The sequence below is a fragment of the Heteronotia binoei genome, chromosome 12, assembly GCF_032191835.1.
Source record: "Heteronotia binoei isolate CCM8104 ecotype False Entrance Well chromosome 12, APGP_CSIRO_Hbin_v1, whole genome shotgun sequence".
Lineage (NCBI taxonomy): Eukaryota > Metazoa > Chordata > Lepidosauria > Squamata > Gekkonidae > Heteronotia > Heteronotia binoei.
In genome coordinates this window covers 17,718,497-17,733,101 of record NC_083234.1, presented here as the reverse complement: position 1 = coordinate 17,733,101, position 14,605 = coordinate 17,718,497, and the positions used below count along the sequence as shown (strand labels likewise).

General features: G+C 44.9%; 1 protein-coding gene across 4 annotated transcripts in view; it reads right to left on the bottom strand.

The window, feature by feature from the left end:
• IGSF9B (immunoglobulin superfamily member 9B) overlaps positions 1-14,605 on the bottom strand; it is a 172,601-nt gene that overhangs the window by 46,964 nt on the left and 111,032 nt on the right. For 3 of the 4 annotated variants that reach the window (XM_060251217.1, XM_060251220.1, XM_060251219.1), the window contains exons 9-12: positions 10,424-10,564; positions 9,315-9,431; positions 4,548-4,698; positions 338-461 (exon numbers count right to left, since the gene is read on the bottom strand). In XM_060251217.1, the coding sequence (XP_060107200.1) occupies positions 338-461; positions 4,548-4,698; positions 9,315-9,431; positions 10,424-10,564 (533 nt within the window). The remainder of the gene's footprint in view (positions 1-337; positions 462-4,547; positions 4,699-9,314; positions 9,432-10,423; positions 10,565-14,605) is intronic. The other variant, XM_060251218.1, reaches the window with a different exon arrangement.

The window sequence follows — 14,605 nt, the reverse complement described above, 5'->3', positions numbered from 1 at the left end:
AGTTTCTGCCGACCGACTCCCAAGTGTAGACGTTCATGAAGGAAAAAGTGAAGGTAAACACATAAATAAAATTAATTATCCTCTCCCTTCAGAATGGAGGCACTTAACCCCACTCTATTCCACGAGCAGGGACTCAAAATTCTCTCCAAAGACAGACAAGTCTGCATCTCTTGTTCCTTCCCCTCATCATGAGAACACAGCAGACATTTAAGCATGTCAGTCTGACGAATGGTTAAACCGAACTTGGCCTGAGAATGGAAAATCCCACGCCTACTCCGAGCTCTGGCCGAGTAGGAAAGATAAGAAGCAGAGAGCAAAGCATGCTGGGATGACTCACAGAGGGCCGTACCAAACTGAGAATGTCTGTTCGTATCCGCCATCATAGCCAGGTTCCCAGGAGACATTGGCAGAGGTCATGGAGACGATGACACGCACGCTGCCCGGGGCGTGAGGGCTTGTGCCTGAAAGGAGGGGAAAACAGACGGTAGAGTCATAAATAAGGATGCAACAGAGAGATGTGGAGACCTACAGGCAAAGCAACCAGGATGTTCTTGGGTTTTGAACTTAATACCACCATTTGAGGGTTGGTTCCCCCCAGCTTTTTCCAGGGGACAATTATAAAAATTAATATTAATTCTGGCAACACTATTAGCAAGAAAGGAAGGAAGGAAGCTGGCATCCTCCCACTGCATTTCTCCTCTCTTGAAGACACTTCTGCTTGCACTGCAGAATCTGTAAGCAGCGCTGCATATCTCTGGATCAGCTCCAAATGTTATGCAAAACTAGTTCTTCTGCTCTGTGCAGTAGGTTCGTTCAATAGCTCTTGTCACTGCGTTAGTAAGGACCGTGAACTGCATCAGATGCTGAACCATCTGGATGCTCTTAAATGTCTAAGCTGATATCAAGTCACAGCTGATTTATGGGGACTCTATAGGGTTTTCAAGGCAAAAAGACCAACAGAGATGGTTTGTCATTGCTTGCCTCTCCGTAGAGATCCTGGGCTTCCTTGTTGGTCTCCCATTCAAGTACTAATCAGGGCTGACCCTCTTGAGCTTCTGAGATCTGAAAAGATCAGGCTAGCCTGGATTATCTTGGACAGAGATAAGAATGTGCCACATATTTGATGAGGTATGCCAGTTTAGTTCGTTTCAAAGGGGGATTAGAAAGGCGGACGGAAGACAGCCCTTGATGGACCTGTTAGCCATGATGATTAAAGGGAACCTCCATGTTCAGCAGAAGTAATAGTCTGAATGCCAGAAGCTTCAGGATTTTATTTCTCAGATTTATATCCCGCCCTCCACTGATGGGCTCAGGTTACCAACAGTTGGAGGTTTTGGACTTCGGAACCTACTTGTGGGCTTCCCGGAAACATTTGGTTGATCCACTGTGTGAAGCAGGATGCTGTGGACGAAATGGACCACTGACGTGATCCAGCATGGCTGATCTTACAGTCCAAGATAAGGAGAGAGCCTGTACTCAAATCACCAAAAGGGTAATTGGTCTGGGATGGGCCAACAAGTGTGTCCAAGGCCTTTGTCTTTTATAGGCCTGCTTGCACAGACATCACAAGTTCACTGACACATGCAGCAGGGAGTGGCATCTTGCCAGCTGGCCCTGCCACCACCCCACACACATGGTCTGGACAGAACATATAAGTAGACAAGGATGTGCCCATAAGGCTCCGGATAAGCCTTCAGAGACTCTGCTTTTGGCCAGGGCCGGCCCTGCCACTAAGCAAACTAGGTGATTGCCTAGGGTGCCAACCTTTGGGGTACACTGAATTGGATGCCCCCATGTGACTCAGTGATGTCATCGGGGGGGGGGCACATCAGAAGTTAGTCTTGCCTAGGATGCCAGACAGTCTAGCGCTGGCCCTGTCTTTGGCAGGACTCCTGATCGTGCAGAGAAGACTGAAACACAGAGACCATGTACATGCAGAGGCTCATCCACAAATTTAGCTGAACCTACAGCGGTGAAGGGCAATGCCACTCTGCTCAATATTCAACTGAACATGGGTGTACCCCTTATATTTCCTAGCAAGAGCATATGCCTTCATTTTTATAGTGATTGTTTAACTACGACAAACTGCCTCAAATATCTTTGATGGAGCATGAGGCACGTAAATATCTACTTGGTTAAAATATATATATACCTGCCCCAAAAGACTCTCCCTGAAAGGTGCGGATGTGTGGCACTGAAGGACTCACTCCTTTCCTGCTCACGGTGCCCCACTTCCACATCAAGAATCTCAAACAGGACACCGGCAGTGGGACCAGGTTGCCCCATTCATCTACACCAGTGCAACACTTGTCTGAGGAAGGGGGCCGCTGGCCTGCTTTCAGCAGCACCGTCACTGCAGAAGATCAGAGAATGGGACTGCAGATACCAGCTTAAGACAAGGTCAAGTGCCACGTGGCCTTTAGGGCTCCTGTTCCTCAGTCTGAACAAATTGACCTAGTCAAGCAAGAGGACCCTACAAAATGGCTCCTCTCAGCAGCCTACAAAGGTGCCGTGTAGCTGATTTCTCCCCTGGAATCCTTGATCTGAAGTTACCCATCGGCCCCATCAGTCGTAGGTCCATAATGATTAAGGTAATGTCAGAAAGGGATCTTGAATAGAATTAGGATGGATACTGGGTTTTAAAATCTGGGAGACTGCGAACTAAATATTGAGTCTGAAACCAAACACCCTTCTAGCTGAACCCTGACAGTGAAAGAAACATGCTCAGTCCACGAAGGAAATAACCTCTTTGCCTCCTGATCCATCTAGAGACATGGAGAAAATAAAAAAAGGCAGAGATTTAGAGGCAGCATCACCAGAGCATGAAATTAAAAGAAAATGTTGCTCTTCTTCCTGGGAACCATTTCTGACTTCTGACTTCAGATCCATTGTTTGCCACTAAGATAACATATCTGAAACATGATCTCTCCTTGATGCTGAAGAACAGTCCATCTTTCTCCTAATTATCCTCTAGACAAAAGTATGGGCCTGAGGACTCAAGAGGAGGACATCTAGAGCAAAGAAATCCCACAAAAAGTCACAGTAAAAAAAAAAAAAACGGTCTCTGAAATGTGATCAATTCATAAAATCCAAGGGGGAAACACAGTTGGGAGAATCTCAATCAGCAGTCTCCTTACTGTCCATCAAGACACACCACTGTTTCCTGGAAGGCATGACACAGCTATTTCTGATCTTCTTTGTTCAGTCTCATTCAGAGCCACACCTTTATTAATAATTTCATTCCTCTTTATTCATAATCATTGCTATTATCAGGGGAGGAATTCTAGCAGGAGCTCCTTTGCTTATTAGGCCACACTTCCCTGAAGTAGCCAATCCTCCAAGAGCTTACAATGTTCTTTTTTGCAAGCTCTTGGAAGATTGCCTACATCAGAGAGGTGTGGCTTAATATGCAAAGGAGCTCCTGCTAGAATTCCACCCCTTAATGTTTATTATTGTTAATGCCAATTTATCACTTTATTGGTGGTGCTACATGAATTTATTGGGGTTTTTAAATATATCAATTGTTTCTGTTTGATCATTCTACATCCTCTGGGGTATTTCTTAGAATATAAGGGTGGGGTAGAAAGTAAATATCTTTCTCTGTTTTCATTATTCAAATAGGGTCCCACTCTGCCAGCCAATTCTCATCAACTCAGTACTAATTCTCCTCCCGTTCTCCTTTACACTATAAAAAGACATTTTATCAGCCACAGCACAGGAGTTCCTCTCACTAAATCATGATGTCCTCGATGCTTGTATTCTGTCTTCATCTCGCTGACCTTGCTGCCAAATGTCTCATTCAATCACCTTGTTCTAGTCTCCACCACTTCTTTGGTTTTCAATACAGTTTGCTGACACCTTCTCTTCCTTTCGTTCGGAACAGTGATTTTCCAAGGATGTACAAAGGCTATCTGCTTCTTTCTGCAAATGTTTCTACCTTCCAGAACACCTTCTGCTCATGTTTGGACCACCTTTCTGCAAAACTAGGCATGCAAATGTTGCACTAGTAAGATTTGTGACTCCTATATCACTATATCACTGGGGAGGGACGGTGGCACAGTGGTAGAGCATCTGTTTGGTAAGCAGAAGGGCCCAGGTTCAATCCCTGGCATCTCCAACTAAAAAGGGTCCAGGCAAATAGGTGTGAAAAACCTCAGCTTGAGACCCTGGCGAGCCGCTGCCAGTCTGAGTAGACAATACTGACTTGGATGGACCGAGGGTCTGATTCAGTAGAAGGCAGCTTCATATGTTCATTATGTACAGTTGCCAGTTCAAAAACACAGCACTGCCTATCATGGGCATACGGTTTCTCATAAGCCCTGCTGAATCACTGCTGAACAACCAGCTTCACTGCACAAGACCTTGTGCTTTCCTGTTTTTTTTAAGCACATAGGGGGATTTGCAAACTTAATGCATGTTAAGATCCTTTATTTCAGCAACAGTCTTTTCGCATTAGGAGGAAGACGAATCACAAGTATTTGCAGTATATATTTAATGGCCAAGGTGTCGGAAATGCCAATGATCCTTTCAAACCGTTCCATACATACCGATGACTGTCAGATGAGTGCTAGCGGTAATGCTTGTGACTATGTTGGTAGCGACACATTCCCACTCTCCGTGGTCCTCCTTACTAAGAGATCGGAATTGCAGGCTGCCACTTGGAAGGGTGTTGTGCTTGCTTCTACTGGGCTTCCCTACCTTGGTCAAACAAAAGAGAAAGCACAGGGAAAGGAAGGGGGGAGAAAACACAACTCAGAGGCATGTTGCAAGAGTATGGAAGCAGGGTGACAAAACTCTGGAGGTATCCCTCCCTGCTGGGGTCACACTGATTTTTTCAGGTAAATGTGCCATTAGAAATAGTGTAAGCATCTAACAAAGGCCAAATGCAAAACTGGTGACCCAGAGAGTCCAGCCACAGCCAGTTCCCCAGAGGTAGTCTGGATGGGTAAGGTAGGTGTGGAGAAAGTAGCAGGGAGCAGAACTGGTAGGCCAGAGAAATAAGAAAAGACTTGCAGAACAAAAGTGTAGCAGAAACAAGCAAAGGCAGAGCAAGGGATGGAATCTGTGAGCTGCACACAGAAGTGCCTCGCTGCACAGATAAAGTCTGCAAACAGGAAGAGGAAGTTGTAAAAAGACAGGGAAGGGGGGGAGCCAATTACAATGTGGAAGGGAGGGACAAGATAAAAAACCGCTTGGTCTACTGGGCCTATGACAGGGATGATTTCAGACACACGTTATACTATTTAAAAAGCAAAACCTGGACTCCTTGTTACATATTAAGGTGTTTTAAAATTTACAAAGATTCCTCATACTCAGGCTGACTAAACAGGGCAGAATGATCCTTGGAATGCGCTATTGCTTAGAAGCCCTAGAAGGGCTTTGAAAGGTCAGACCAAGGTCAACGTGGTCCTGCATTCTTTGCAAAAATCCCAGCAACCAAGTGCCAGAAGCTCTGCCAGCAACGAGCCAGTGGTGCACTTGTAGAATGCAGTCTTCCTTTGGCACACTCTAGCTTCTGGCTTTCCAAAAGAGATGCAGAGCCACTCACCACCCCCCGTTTTGCGATCCAGTCCAACTGGGCTCCCAAAAAATCCGCACTCTGTGTGCAGGAGCAACTGATACTACTACTTAATAGCAAAGGGTGAGCATTCTCCAACATTTAATTTAATTTTGATTTATATCCTGCCCTATCCCGCAAGCGGGCTCAAGATTCAAGAAAAGATTTAGAACTTCAGGTGTACTGATTTTTTCAGGTAAATGTGCCAGCAGGAATAGTGTAAGCATTTGTTGCAATACCAGCAAATGGGGAAGAAATACCACTAAACCTTTTATTGAATCAATTTCTTTCAGTCAACAAAGACTGAAAATTCTGAAGAACTATTCATGAGACAGAAACTAGGTGAAGAATTCTGTGTAACCTGAAAGACTGCATATGTTGACACCAGCAGGAAGTGCCACAGCAAAAAGTATAAACCTAATAAGAAGGATGACTAAGATATGAGTAAAAGGGCAACGAAGATGATATGGGGTCTGGAGACTAAGTCCTATAAGGAAAAGCTTGAGTATGTTTAGCGTGGAGAGGAGACAACTGAGAGGTGATACGATCACCATTTTTAAGGATGATGAGGAAGCTCAAACCAGAGCCAACAGGTTGAAATTAAATCAAAGGAGTTTTTAACTAAACATTAGGAAGAACTTCCTGACAGTTTGAGCGATTCCTCAGTAGAACAGGCTTCCTCAGGAAGTGGTGGACTCTCCTTCCTTGGAGATTTTTAAACAAAGGCTAGATGGCCATCTGACAGCAATGAGGATCCTGTGAACTTAGGCAGATCATGAGAGGCAGGGCAGGAAGGGTTGCATCTGTGCTCAATTCTCGTGGCCCTTTCCCAGGGAAATGCTGATCACCACTTTGGGGTCAGGAAGCAATTTTCTCCAGGCCTGCTTGGTCAGGGATCCTGAAGGGGTTTTTTGCCATCTTCTCAACACGGAACAACAGTCATTGGGTGTGTGGGGTGGGAGAGGTATTTATGAATTTCCTACACTGTGCACGGGATTAGACTAATTACCCTGGAGGTCCCTTCCAACTCTATGATTCTATGGGTGTGGCAGCCATGATGGATGATTTAGTTTCTCTATCTGTAGATGAGTTTTTAAATTAACAAATTGTTGCACAGTTATTGCTTTCAGCCGCTAGATGGAAGCACGGTCTCATGGATTCTGCTGCAATTGCCATGACATCACTCTGGCTGCATGATGAGGCAATCCCCCAGGCTTCTTTGGGGATTCAGGTTTTTCCATTCTCCTAGAAGATGATCCTACACAATTGCTTAGGGCTGCTAGTTTCTGGGGACAGAATTTTTCTGTAGCAGCAGATGGAGCATTTTTTTTAAAAAAAAAAATTCCCCTTCCCTTTTGCACTACGACAAATTAAAAGAAAAGACAGATGTTATCGGAGATGTATGGATGGAATAAGCTTAACAGGCAAGGGATCCCAAAGGACTTGGGTGAAAGAAGAGTCCCGTGAACCCCCTACTAGACAGCGTAGGATTGGATTCTGGAGAGGATAGACAACTGGGGATTCTGGAGAGAACAAGGGGAGCGAGGCAAGAGGCTGTGCAAAAGGATGTGTGTATAGCAGAGGAGGGAATATGCCTCAACGGGTCATGAAAAGCCATCATTGCGACTCAAGCTCAAAGTTAGTCCTCCTGAGCGGGGGCAGGGGGAGACATCAGGTAAGGATTTAGGTTTGATGCCAACACCTTGTGTTGTGGCCAAAGGATATAATCATAGAGAAACCAGTGAGATTAAGAAGCCTCTTTACGCTGATACATTAGAACAGCTCATGTGATACTGCCCAGCTCCTGTAAGAGCTTCTGCTTTCTTCCCGGAGTGAGCAGGACCCCCAGGCCTGTTTCATACATGCCACCAAATAAGCGGAAAACAAAGTGGTCGAATGAACTGTCCCAGCTCAGTCTGCAAGTGGTGGATTTCAGCTCTGAATATCCCCCTCTGTGCAAACCAAAATCTAGTCCATGGAGGTTTTACCTCCCCTAGATGATCACGGTGCTGGTTTTCTGCCCGCAGAAAGTCATTAAACCCCTCCCTGTGCCAACTTACAATCTGAACAGGCTCAATAACAGAGGGGCAACCTCACTAGGGTAAGGAAGGTCCCATGAATGGATATCCTGGAATGCCAGGCCCCTGAGGATTCCTAATTTCTGTTCCACACTTGAGAACCAACATGGTATAGCCGTCAGTCAGTAGCTGGACTTGGCCCTGGAAACAAGAGTTCAAATTCTGGCTTGCCCATAAAGCTCACTGGTAACTTTGATATAAACATCGGGTCATCCAGACTAGCCTCTCTCCCAGGACAGATGTATATAAAAACCAGGGAAAACCAGTATATGAACTCTGAAGAAAGCGGTCAGATGATAAATCTAATAAAGTGTATCAAATTACTTGGGTAATCCACAGTTGCTAAAATGCATTGACCGCTGTAGATGAAAGGGTACACTGCTACCAGGTAGCATTTAGCAGCTACCATCATTAGCATTTGCCAAGCGGGACGGATGCAAATCTTGCTGCTAAGAAAGGCCCACCCCATGAGTACAATGCAAGTTTCTCCATTGCTGGTAGAGGTGTTATGGAGAAAAACACAAGCAGAGTGTTCACGTCCCAGCAATGCAGGAAAGTTAGTCTATAGCAGAGAAACCAAGTAGAAGTCTTCTGCCAAATTAAGGAAAAACACATTTGTATTCCACCATAGGCGTTTATCGGCCACAGCACACCTTTTCTGATGATCAAGGGCACTTCTCACATGAGGAAATGAAACTTCTGAGTTCAGGAAGAAATAGCTGGAAAGAGGGGGCAGATGGTTTTAATGGTCCAGAGAAAGTGAATAGAGAGAACCTTCATCTTTTCCAACTGACAAGCAGCAGATTCAAACAAAGCAAAAGAAAATACTCCATTATACAATGGAATTATTTCTAGAACTCACTGATGCAACGGCCACTGGCTTTAAAAGATTTTACAGGGAAAAGAAATATGGAAGAGCAGTTCATCAGTGGCAATCCGTCATGGTAACATGGAACCTCTGTGTTCAGAGGCAGTATACCTCGGAATAACAGCTGTTGGATATTACATAGTGTGAGTGAGGGCTGTTGCCTTTGCACCCGCTTGTGTGTGCTTTCCAGAACTGAGTGACTTCTGTAGGAAAGGGTACTGGCCTAGATGGATCTTTGGTCTGACCCAACAGGAGTCTTTTATGCTCTGTGACGGGGAAACACAAATCATGACAGTGGGACACTGAAGGGAAGTTTATGAAGACACCATGGAGGGGAAGACTTTGAAGCCCCTCCCCTCAATTAACAGGGACCTCCTGTTCTAGTAACACATCATAGACTGCACACCAAAATAGAGAGAGAACTCAGTGGACTTCACTATCTCAGCATTCTTTTACAAAGAGGTTCGTCTGTCCTGCACACTGAGCAGGCGGCAAACAGAAGCGGTGGGAAAAGAAGCCTGAGAGGGGAAAGGGCCTGCAGTTGATACTGGCACAGAGTAGCAAGACAAAGGGGGTGGGGAGCGACTCATTTTTGCAGATGCTGCTGCTAAGGATGTTTTGCCGTTCTAGTGCTTTCTTGCAAGGAGCTGGCTTTCCCCCACCCACCTGCGGGACGGGGCGGCGGTGGTACAGCCTGAAGCAAAGCAGCTGCACCTGCAGTTTGCTCTTACCGGGACAGAGTGTGGCTTCTCTGTCTGCAATATTCATCAAAAGCCAAAGGCACTGCAGATTTTTCTGGCAGGCCGGGTACCTTTCTCCAGGCGATGACAGGAAAAGGGTCTCCTGCAGCGGCACAAGGTATCAACAGCTCCCTCCCTGCCTCTTGTCTGTATTCCCAGCCTGGTAGCACCGTGAAATAGGGCGGGTCCTGCAGCATGGATAGTGGGAGAAGGGGGAGGGGGAGAGAAATAGATCCATCAAGCCATCCTCAGTGAGCCTGCAACCAAATGTGCATTGAACAGGACTGCTGACTAATTAGGGAACTTTTAGACAATTAAACGTCTAGCTTTTAGTGCGGTCATTAACGGATGACACTTTGAATGCATACAAGTATCCCCTGTAAATTCACAAATGCTATGTGTGGCATTTTCTCCGAATCCAATTCCTCTTCACTGTCTCACAGACGCTTGCATACCACTCTCAGACATTATTATAAAAGGAATAGAGCTGCAGTGAAATGGAATTGTTCAGATGGATGCTTGGACAAGGGGACAAAAGCTGTAGTTCTCAGCTTCACTGTATGCACTTCTTGTTTTTACTGCATTGTCTCCTAATTCCTGTAATCCAGTTTCTGCACTATTGCATCATTTTCTAACTTTCTATTCCTGTCTTCTGTTTATTATATATATCTCATACCACTTCCATTGCATTGCTTGCATCTCAGCAAGGAAGGCAGACTAGAAAGCAGATAAATATATAAATGAACACATGCATACCCCATTTTCGACATTCGACCAAGGTGACAGTAGTTCTAATTACTGCCCTCTCCACTGAATTCATCCTCCAATAACTGCACATAGTTCCTCCTCTTGCTAGTCTTTTGTGCTGTCTTTTTCAGCTTTTCAGAATTTGGGATGCTCACCTCAGCAGCAGAGACAATTAGCTAGAAAGGACACAATCCCATCAAATGAAATCAGAGCACTTAGAACCAACGGCTACGAAGGATCCCATAAAGCAGCAAATTCTGCAACTTCTTTTTTTCTTCTTCTGTTGAGTTGATCTGATTTGAGAACCAGAGATATGCACTATATCCCTGGGGCTCCTTGCAATAAGTAAGCCTTTATGTCCTAAAGTTTTGTATGTGATTTATATGCTGTTTCTAAAATGTTCAGATTAGCCAAACATCAGTAGGTGAGATACCTTCAGTACCAGTCGGGCAGGGGGGGACTGGCCCATTGTACCCAGGGCATTATAAGGCACGCAGGTGTATGTGCCGAGAGCTTCTTCCGTTGCCTCTTCGATTCGAATTGAGCCATCTTCCATCAGGCTCCAGCCAGAAAACTGCAAAAGCAGGAGAGAAGATGAGAGACTAGGCCAGCCGACTCCAGACTGGAAAATTCCCAGAGATTTAGGGATACATCCTAGAATGAAAAGGATTTGGAGAGGGGAAGGTCCTCGGCAGGGTAAAATGCCACACAGCCCACTGTCCAAAGCAGGCACTTTCTCCAAGGAACTGATCTCTGTAGACTAGAGATCAGTTCTAATTCTGGGGATTTCAAGGCCCTATCTGGAGATTAGCAACCCTATATTATAGCACGGGATTTCTTTGTATAATTTCCCCATTGGGGCCCTCACAGAGTTACTATTTTCCAGTTTGGAGAAACATGTGAAGAAGACTACAATTGCAGATTTATACCCCGCCTTTCTCTCTGAATCAGAGAATCAGAGCGGCTTACAATCTCCTATATCTTCTCCCCCCACAACAGACACCCTGTGAGGTGGGTGGGGCTGAGAGTGCTCTCACAGCAGCTGCCCTTTCAATGACAACTCCTACAAGAGCTATGGCTAATCCAAGGCCATTCCAGCAGGTAAGAACATAAGAGAAGCCATGTTGTATCAGGCCAATGGCCTATCCAGTCCAACACTCTGTGTCACACAGTGGCCAATATATGTGTGTGTGTGTATGTGTATATGTCAGCCGCCCTGAGCCACCTAGTGGGAAGGGCGGGATATAAATCTCGGATAAATAAATAAAAAATAAAATGTGTGTGTACGTGTATATGTGTGTGTGCAATATATGTGTGTGTGCGTATGCGTATATGTATGTACACACACACACATACATACATATTGTGGCTAACAGCCACTGACGGACCTCTGCTCCATATTTTTATCCAATCCCCTCTTGAAGCTGGCTATGCTTGTAGCCGCCACCACCTCCTGTGGCAGTGAATTCCACATGTTAATCGCCCTTTGGGTGAAGAAGTACTTCCTTTTATCCATTTTAACCTGACTGCTCAGCAATTTCATCGAATGCCCACAAGTTCTTGTATTGTGAGAAAGGGAGAAAAGTACTTCTTTCTCTACTTTCTCCATCCCATGCATAATCTTGTAAACCTCTATCATGTCACCCCGCAGGCGACGTTCTCCAAGCTAAAGAGCCCCAAACGTTTTAACCTTTCTTCATAGGGAAAGTGTTCCAACCCTTTAATCATTCTAGTTGCCCTTTTCTGCACTTTTTCCAATGTTATAATATCCTTTTTGATGTGCGGTGACCAGAATTGCACACAGTATTCCAAATGAGACCGCACCATCGATTTATACAGGGGCATTATGATACTGGCTGATTTGTTTTCAATTCCCTTCCTAATAATTCCCAGCATGGTGTTGGCCTTTTTTATTGCAATCGCACACTGTCTTGACATTTTCAGTGAGTTATCTACCATGACCCCAAGATCTCTCTCTTGGTCAGTCTCTGCCAGTTCACAATCCATCAACTTGTATTTGTAGCTGGTATTCTTGGCTCCAATGTGCATTACTTTGCACTTGGCCACATTGAACCTCATCTGCCACGTTGACACCCACTCACCCAGCCTCAACAGATCCCTTTGGAGTGCCTCACAATCCTCTCTGGTTCTCACCACCCTGCATGTGAAGGAGTGGGGAATCAAACCTGGTTCTCTTAGATAAGAGTCCGCACCCTTAACCACTACACCAAACTGGCTCTCTGCATGTTACCTGTATCTTTGAAGTAGCAGATCATCAAGGCTGTTTCAGATTGGGGAAAGAGAGCAGGGGGCAAAATGGTTAAACCATGGCCCCAGTCTGAATTGAGTCCATTATCTGCCGCTATTTAACCAAGGGGAAAAAATGAATGGGAGCTCCAAACCCAAGATTTCCCAGAGGCATCTAATTTGAGCCTACGAATGACAACCGTATTTGTGCCGAAATTTGCAGTATCCTTGCTCTTGATCGTGTGCATGTACTAGATGGTACAGCAGTGAATGTTTGGGCCAGCCTATATGCTCTGATAGGGATCTGTCATGAGATCCCAAGATAACACTGATTTGCCCAGCTCGGCTGTCTTCTTTTCTGACTGGGCTGCTGGGAAAGTCATGATGCCACCAGGGCAATTAAAGGTCCAGTAACATCTCCTCCCCCCGCCCCCACAAACAATGATTGAAAACACTGGACTGTTCGGGTCAATACCAGACACCTGGCAACCCTATGAGAGACACCACAGTTCCAGAGTGAGCTTCACATGTTCAGTGTATATATATATATATATATATAGCTGTCTTCTTTTTCTTCTGGCTAATTACCTGATTTAGCTGCAGGCATCAGTTTAAATGAGCGGGTTTCTAGCCAGGAGTTTTTTTTAATACGTTGTTGTTTCTCCCCTTGCCATCAATTCACATTACAAATATACTTTGTTGTAATACAGTTAATAGGTCAAAAGATACTGAACAGTTCTGTTTGTACAGCAAACACTACAGCTGCACCTATTGTCTAGGGGACGAATTATGCATAGTTCCATGCTTTCCATGACATGGCTGCTTTTATTTTATACACACAGAGAGATGATAAGCCACTACGGCTGCTGTTTCAAACATAAGGCCAGTCAATGGGATGGAGTTTCCTTAATTTTTCTCTTTTTGCCGTTTTTTTGCTGAAAATCACTCCACCCCACTGCTTTTACTTTGTAAGCGGAAAAAATATTTAGAAGAAAAACAAGAATTACCTTGAAGTATGGCAGGAGGCATTATTCCCAGCATGGGTTTCAGAACAAGAATGATCAATGGCCCCTGTGAAATACTTACAAAGAAATCCCACACAGATCTCTGCCTGTATAAATTTGCCTTACTGCCAGGGCATGAGTGAGCAGCAGACACTGAATCTGGGATGGAAGAGATATAAGGTGGAGAGACAGGCTATGTGCCCTGACCCTGATCCCAACTAAAAGAGGAAACAAGGCTTCTTCTGAAACAAAGTACAGAATCCATTCCAGTTTGTGGCAGAGTAGAACTGACCTGTTCTAGAATCCACCCAAACTTTCAAGAGCTTACAAAAGCTGAGTGATCCCAAGGCCTTATTTTGGGCAGGAGCTCAGCTCTGGAACCTCTAAATTTTAATGTGCTCTTTCTTTCTTAGTCCCCTGTGCAAGCAACAGTCGTTTTCGACTCTGGGTGGATGTTGCTTTCACGTTTTCACGGCAAGACTTTTTACAGGGTGGTTTGCCATTGCCTTCCCCAGTCATCAACACTTTCCCCCCAGCAAACTGGGTACTCATTTTACCGACCTCAGAAGGATGGAAGGCTGAGTCAACCTGAGCCAGCTAACTGAACCAGCTTCCGCTGGGATCGAACTCAGGTCATGAGCAGAGGGCTCTGACTGCAGTACTGCAGCTTTAACAGTCTGCACCACGGGGCTTTCTTTCTTACCCCCCCCCCCCAAAAAAAAATTACTTGCTTCTGGGCTCCATTGTTCAAACTCCCTGTGAGAATCTTGCTGAACTGTAAGATCTGACAAACTGTCTAATATTTTCCCCCCACAAAAATGGGAAAAGAGCCAAAACCTATAAAGCAGACAGATGGGAATCTTCATCTTGCCACTGTAGCCACACAGGAGAGAGTAATTTTAAAAGTAATTTTAAAAGGTTTTGTTATGACAATTATAATTCAAGAAGCATTTTACGGTAGATACTGAGCTGGTATAATTTACTATACTCTGCGGTGTTGTCAGGAGTGTGTGGCATATGCAAATTAGCTATGCAAATAAGTTGTGCCAATGAGCTCTGGCACCTCTTTTTCTATGAAGTGGCACCTGGTCACCCCTGATTGGAAATGCCATAACAGTTCCCCCAAATGTATATTCCATCCTTATTTTATGAGTGACCTTGACTTGCTAGGTGACCTTGGGTCAGTCACACACTCTCAGCCTAAACTATCTCACAGTGTTGTTTTCAGCATAAAATGGAGGGGAGGAGCATGACATAAGCAACTTTGGGTCCCCTCTGAGGAAAAAGGCAGGGTACAAATGAAGTTAAGTAAGTAAATTCTCATGGGTCTTTTGTTCTACTCAGTTTTGTCACTGCCATTAATA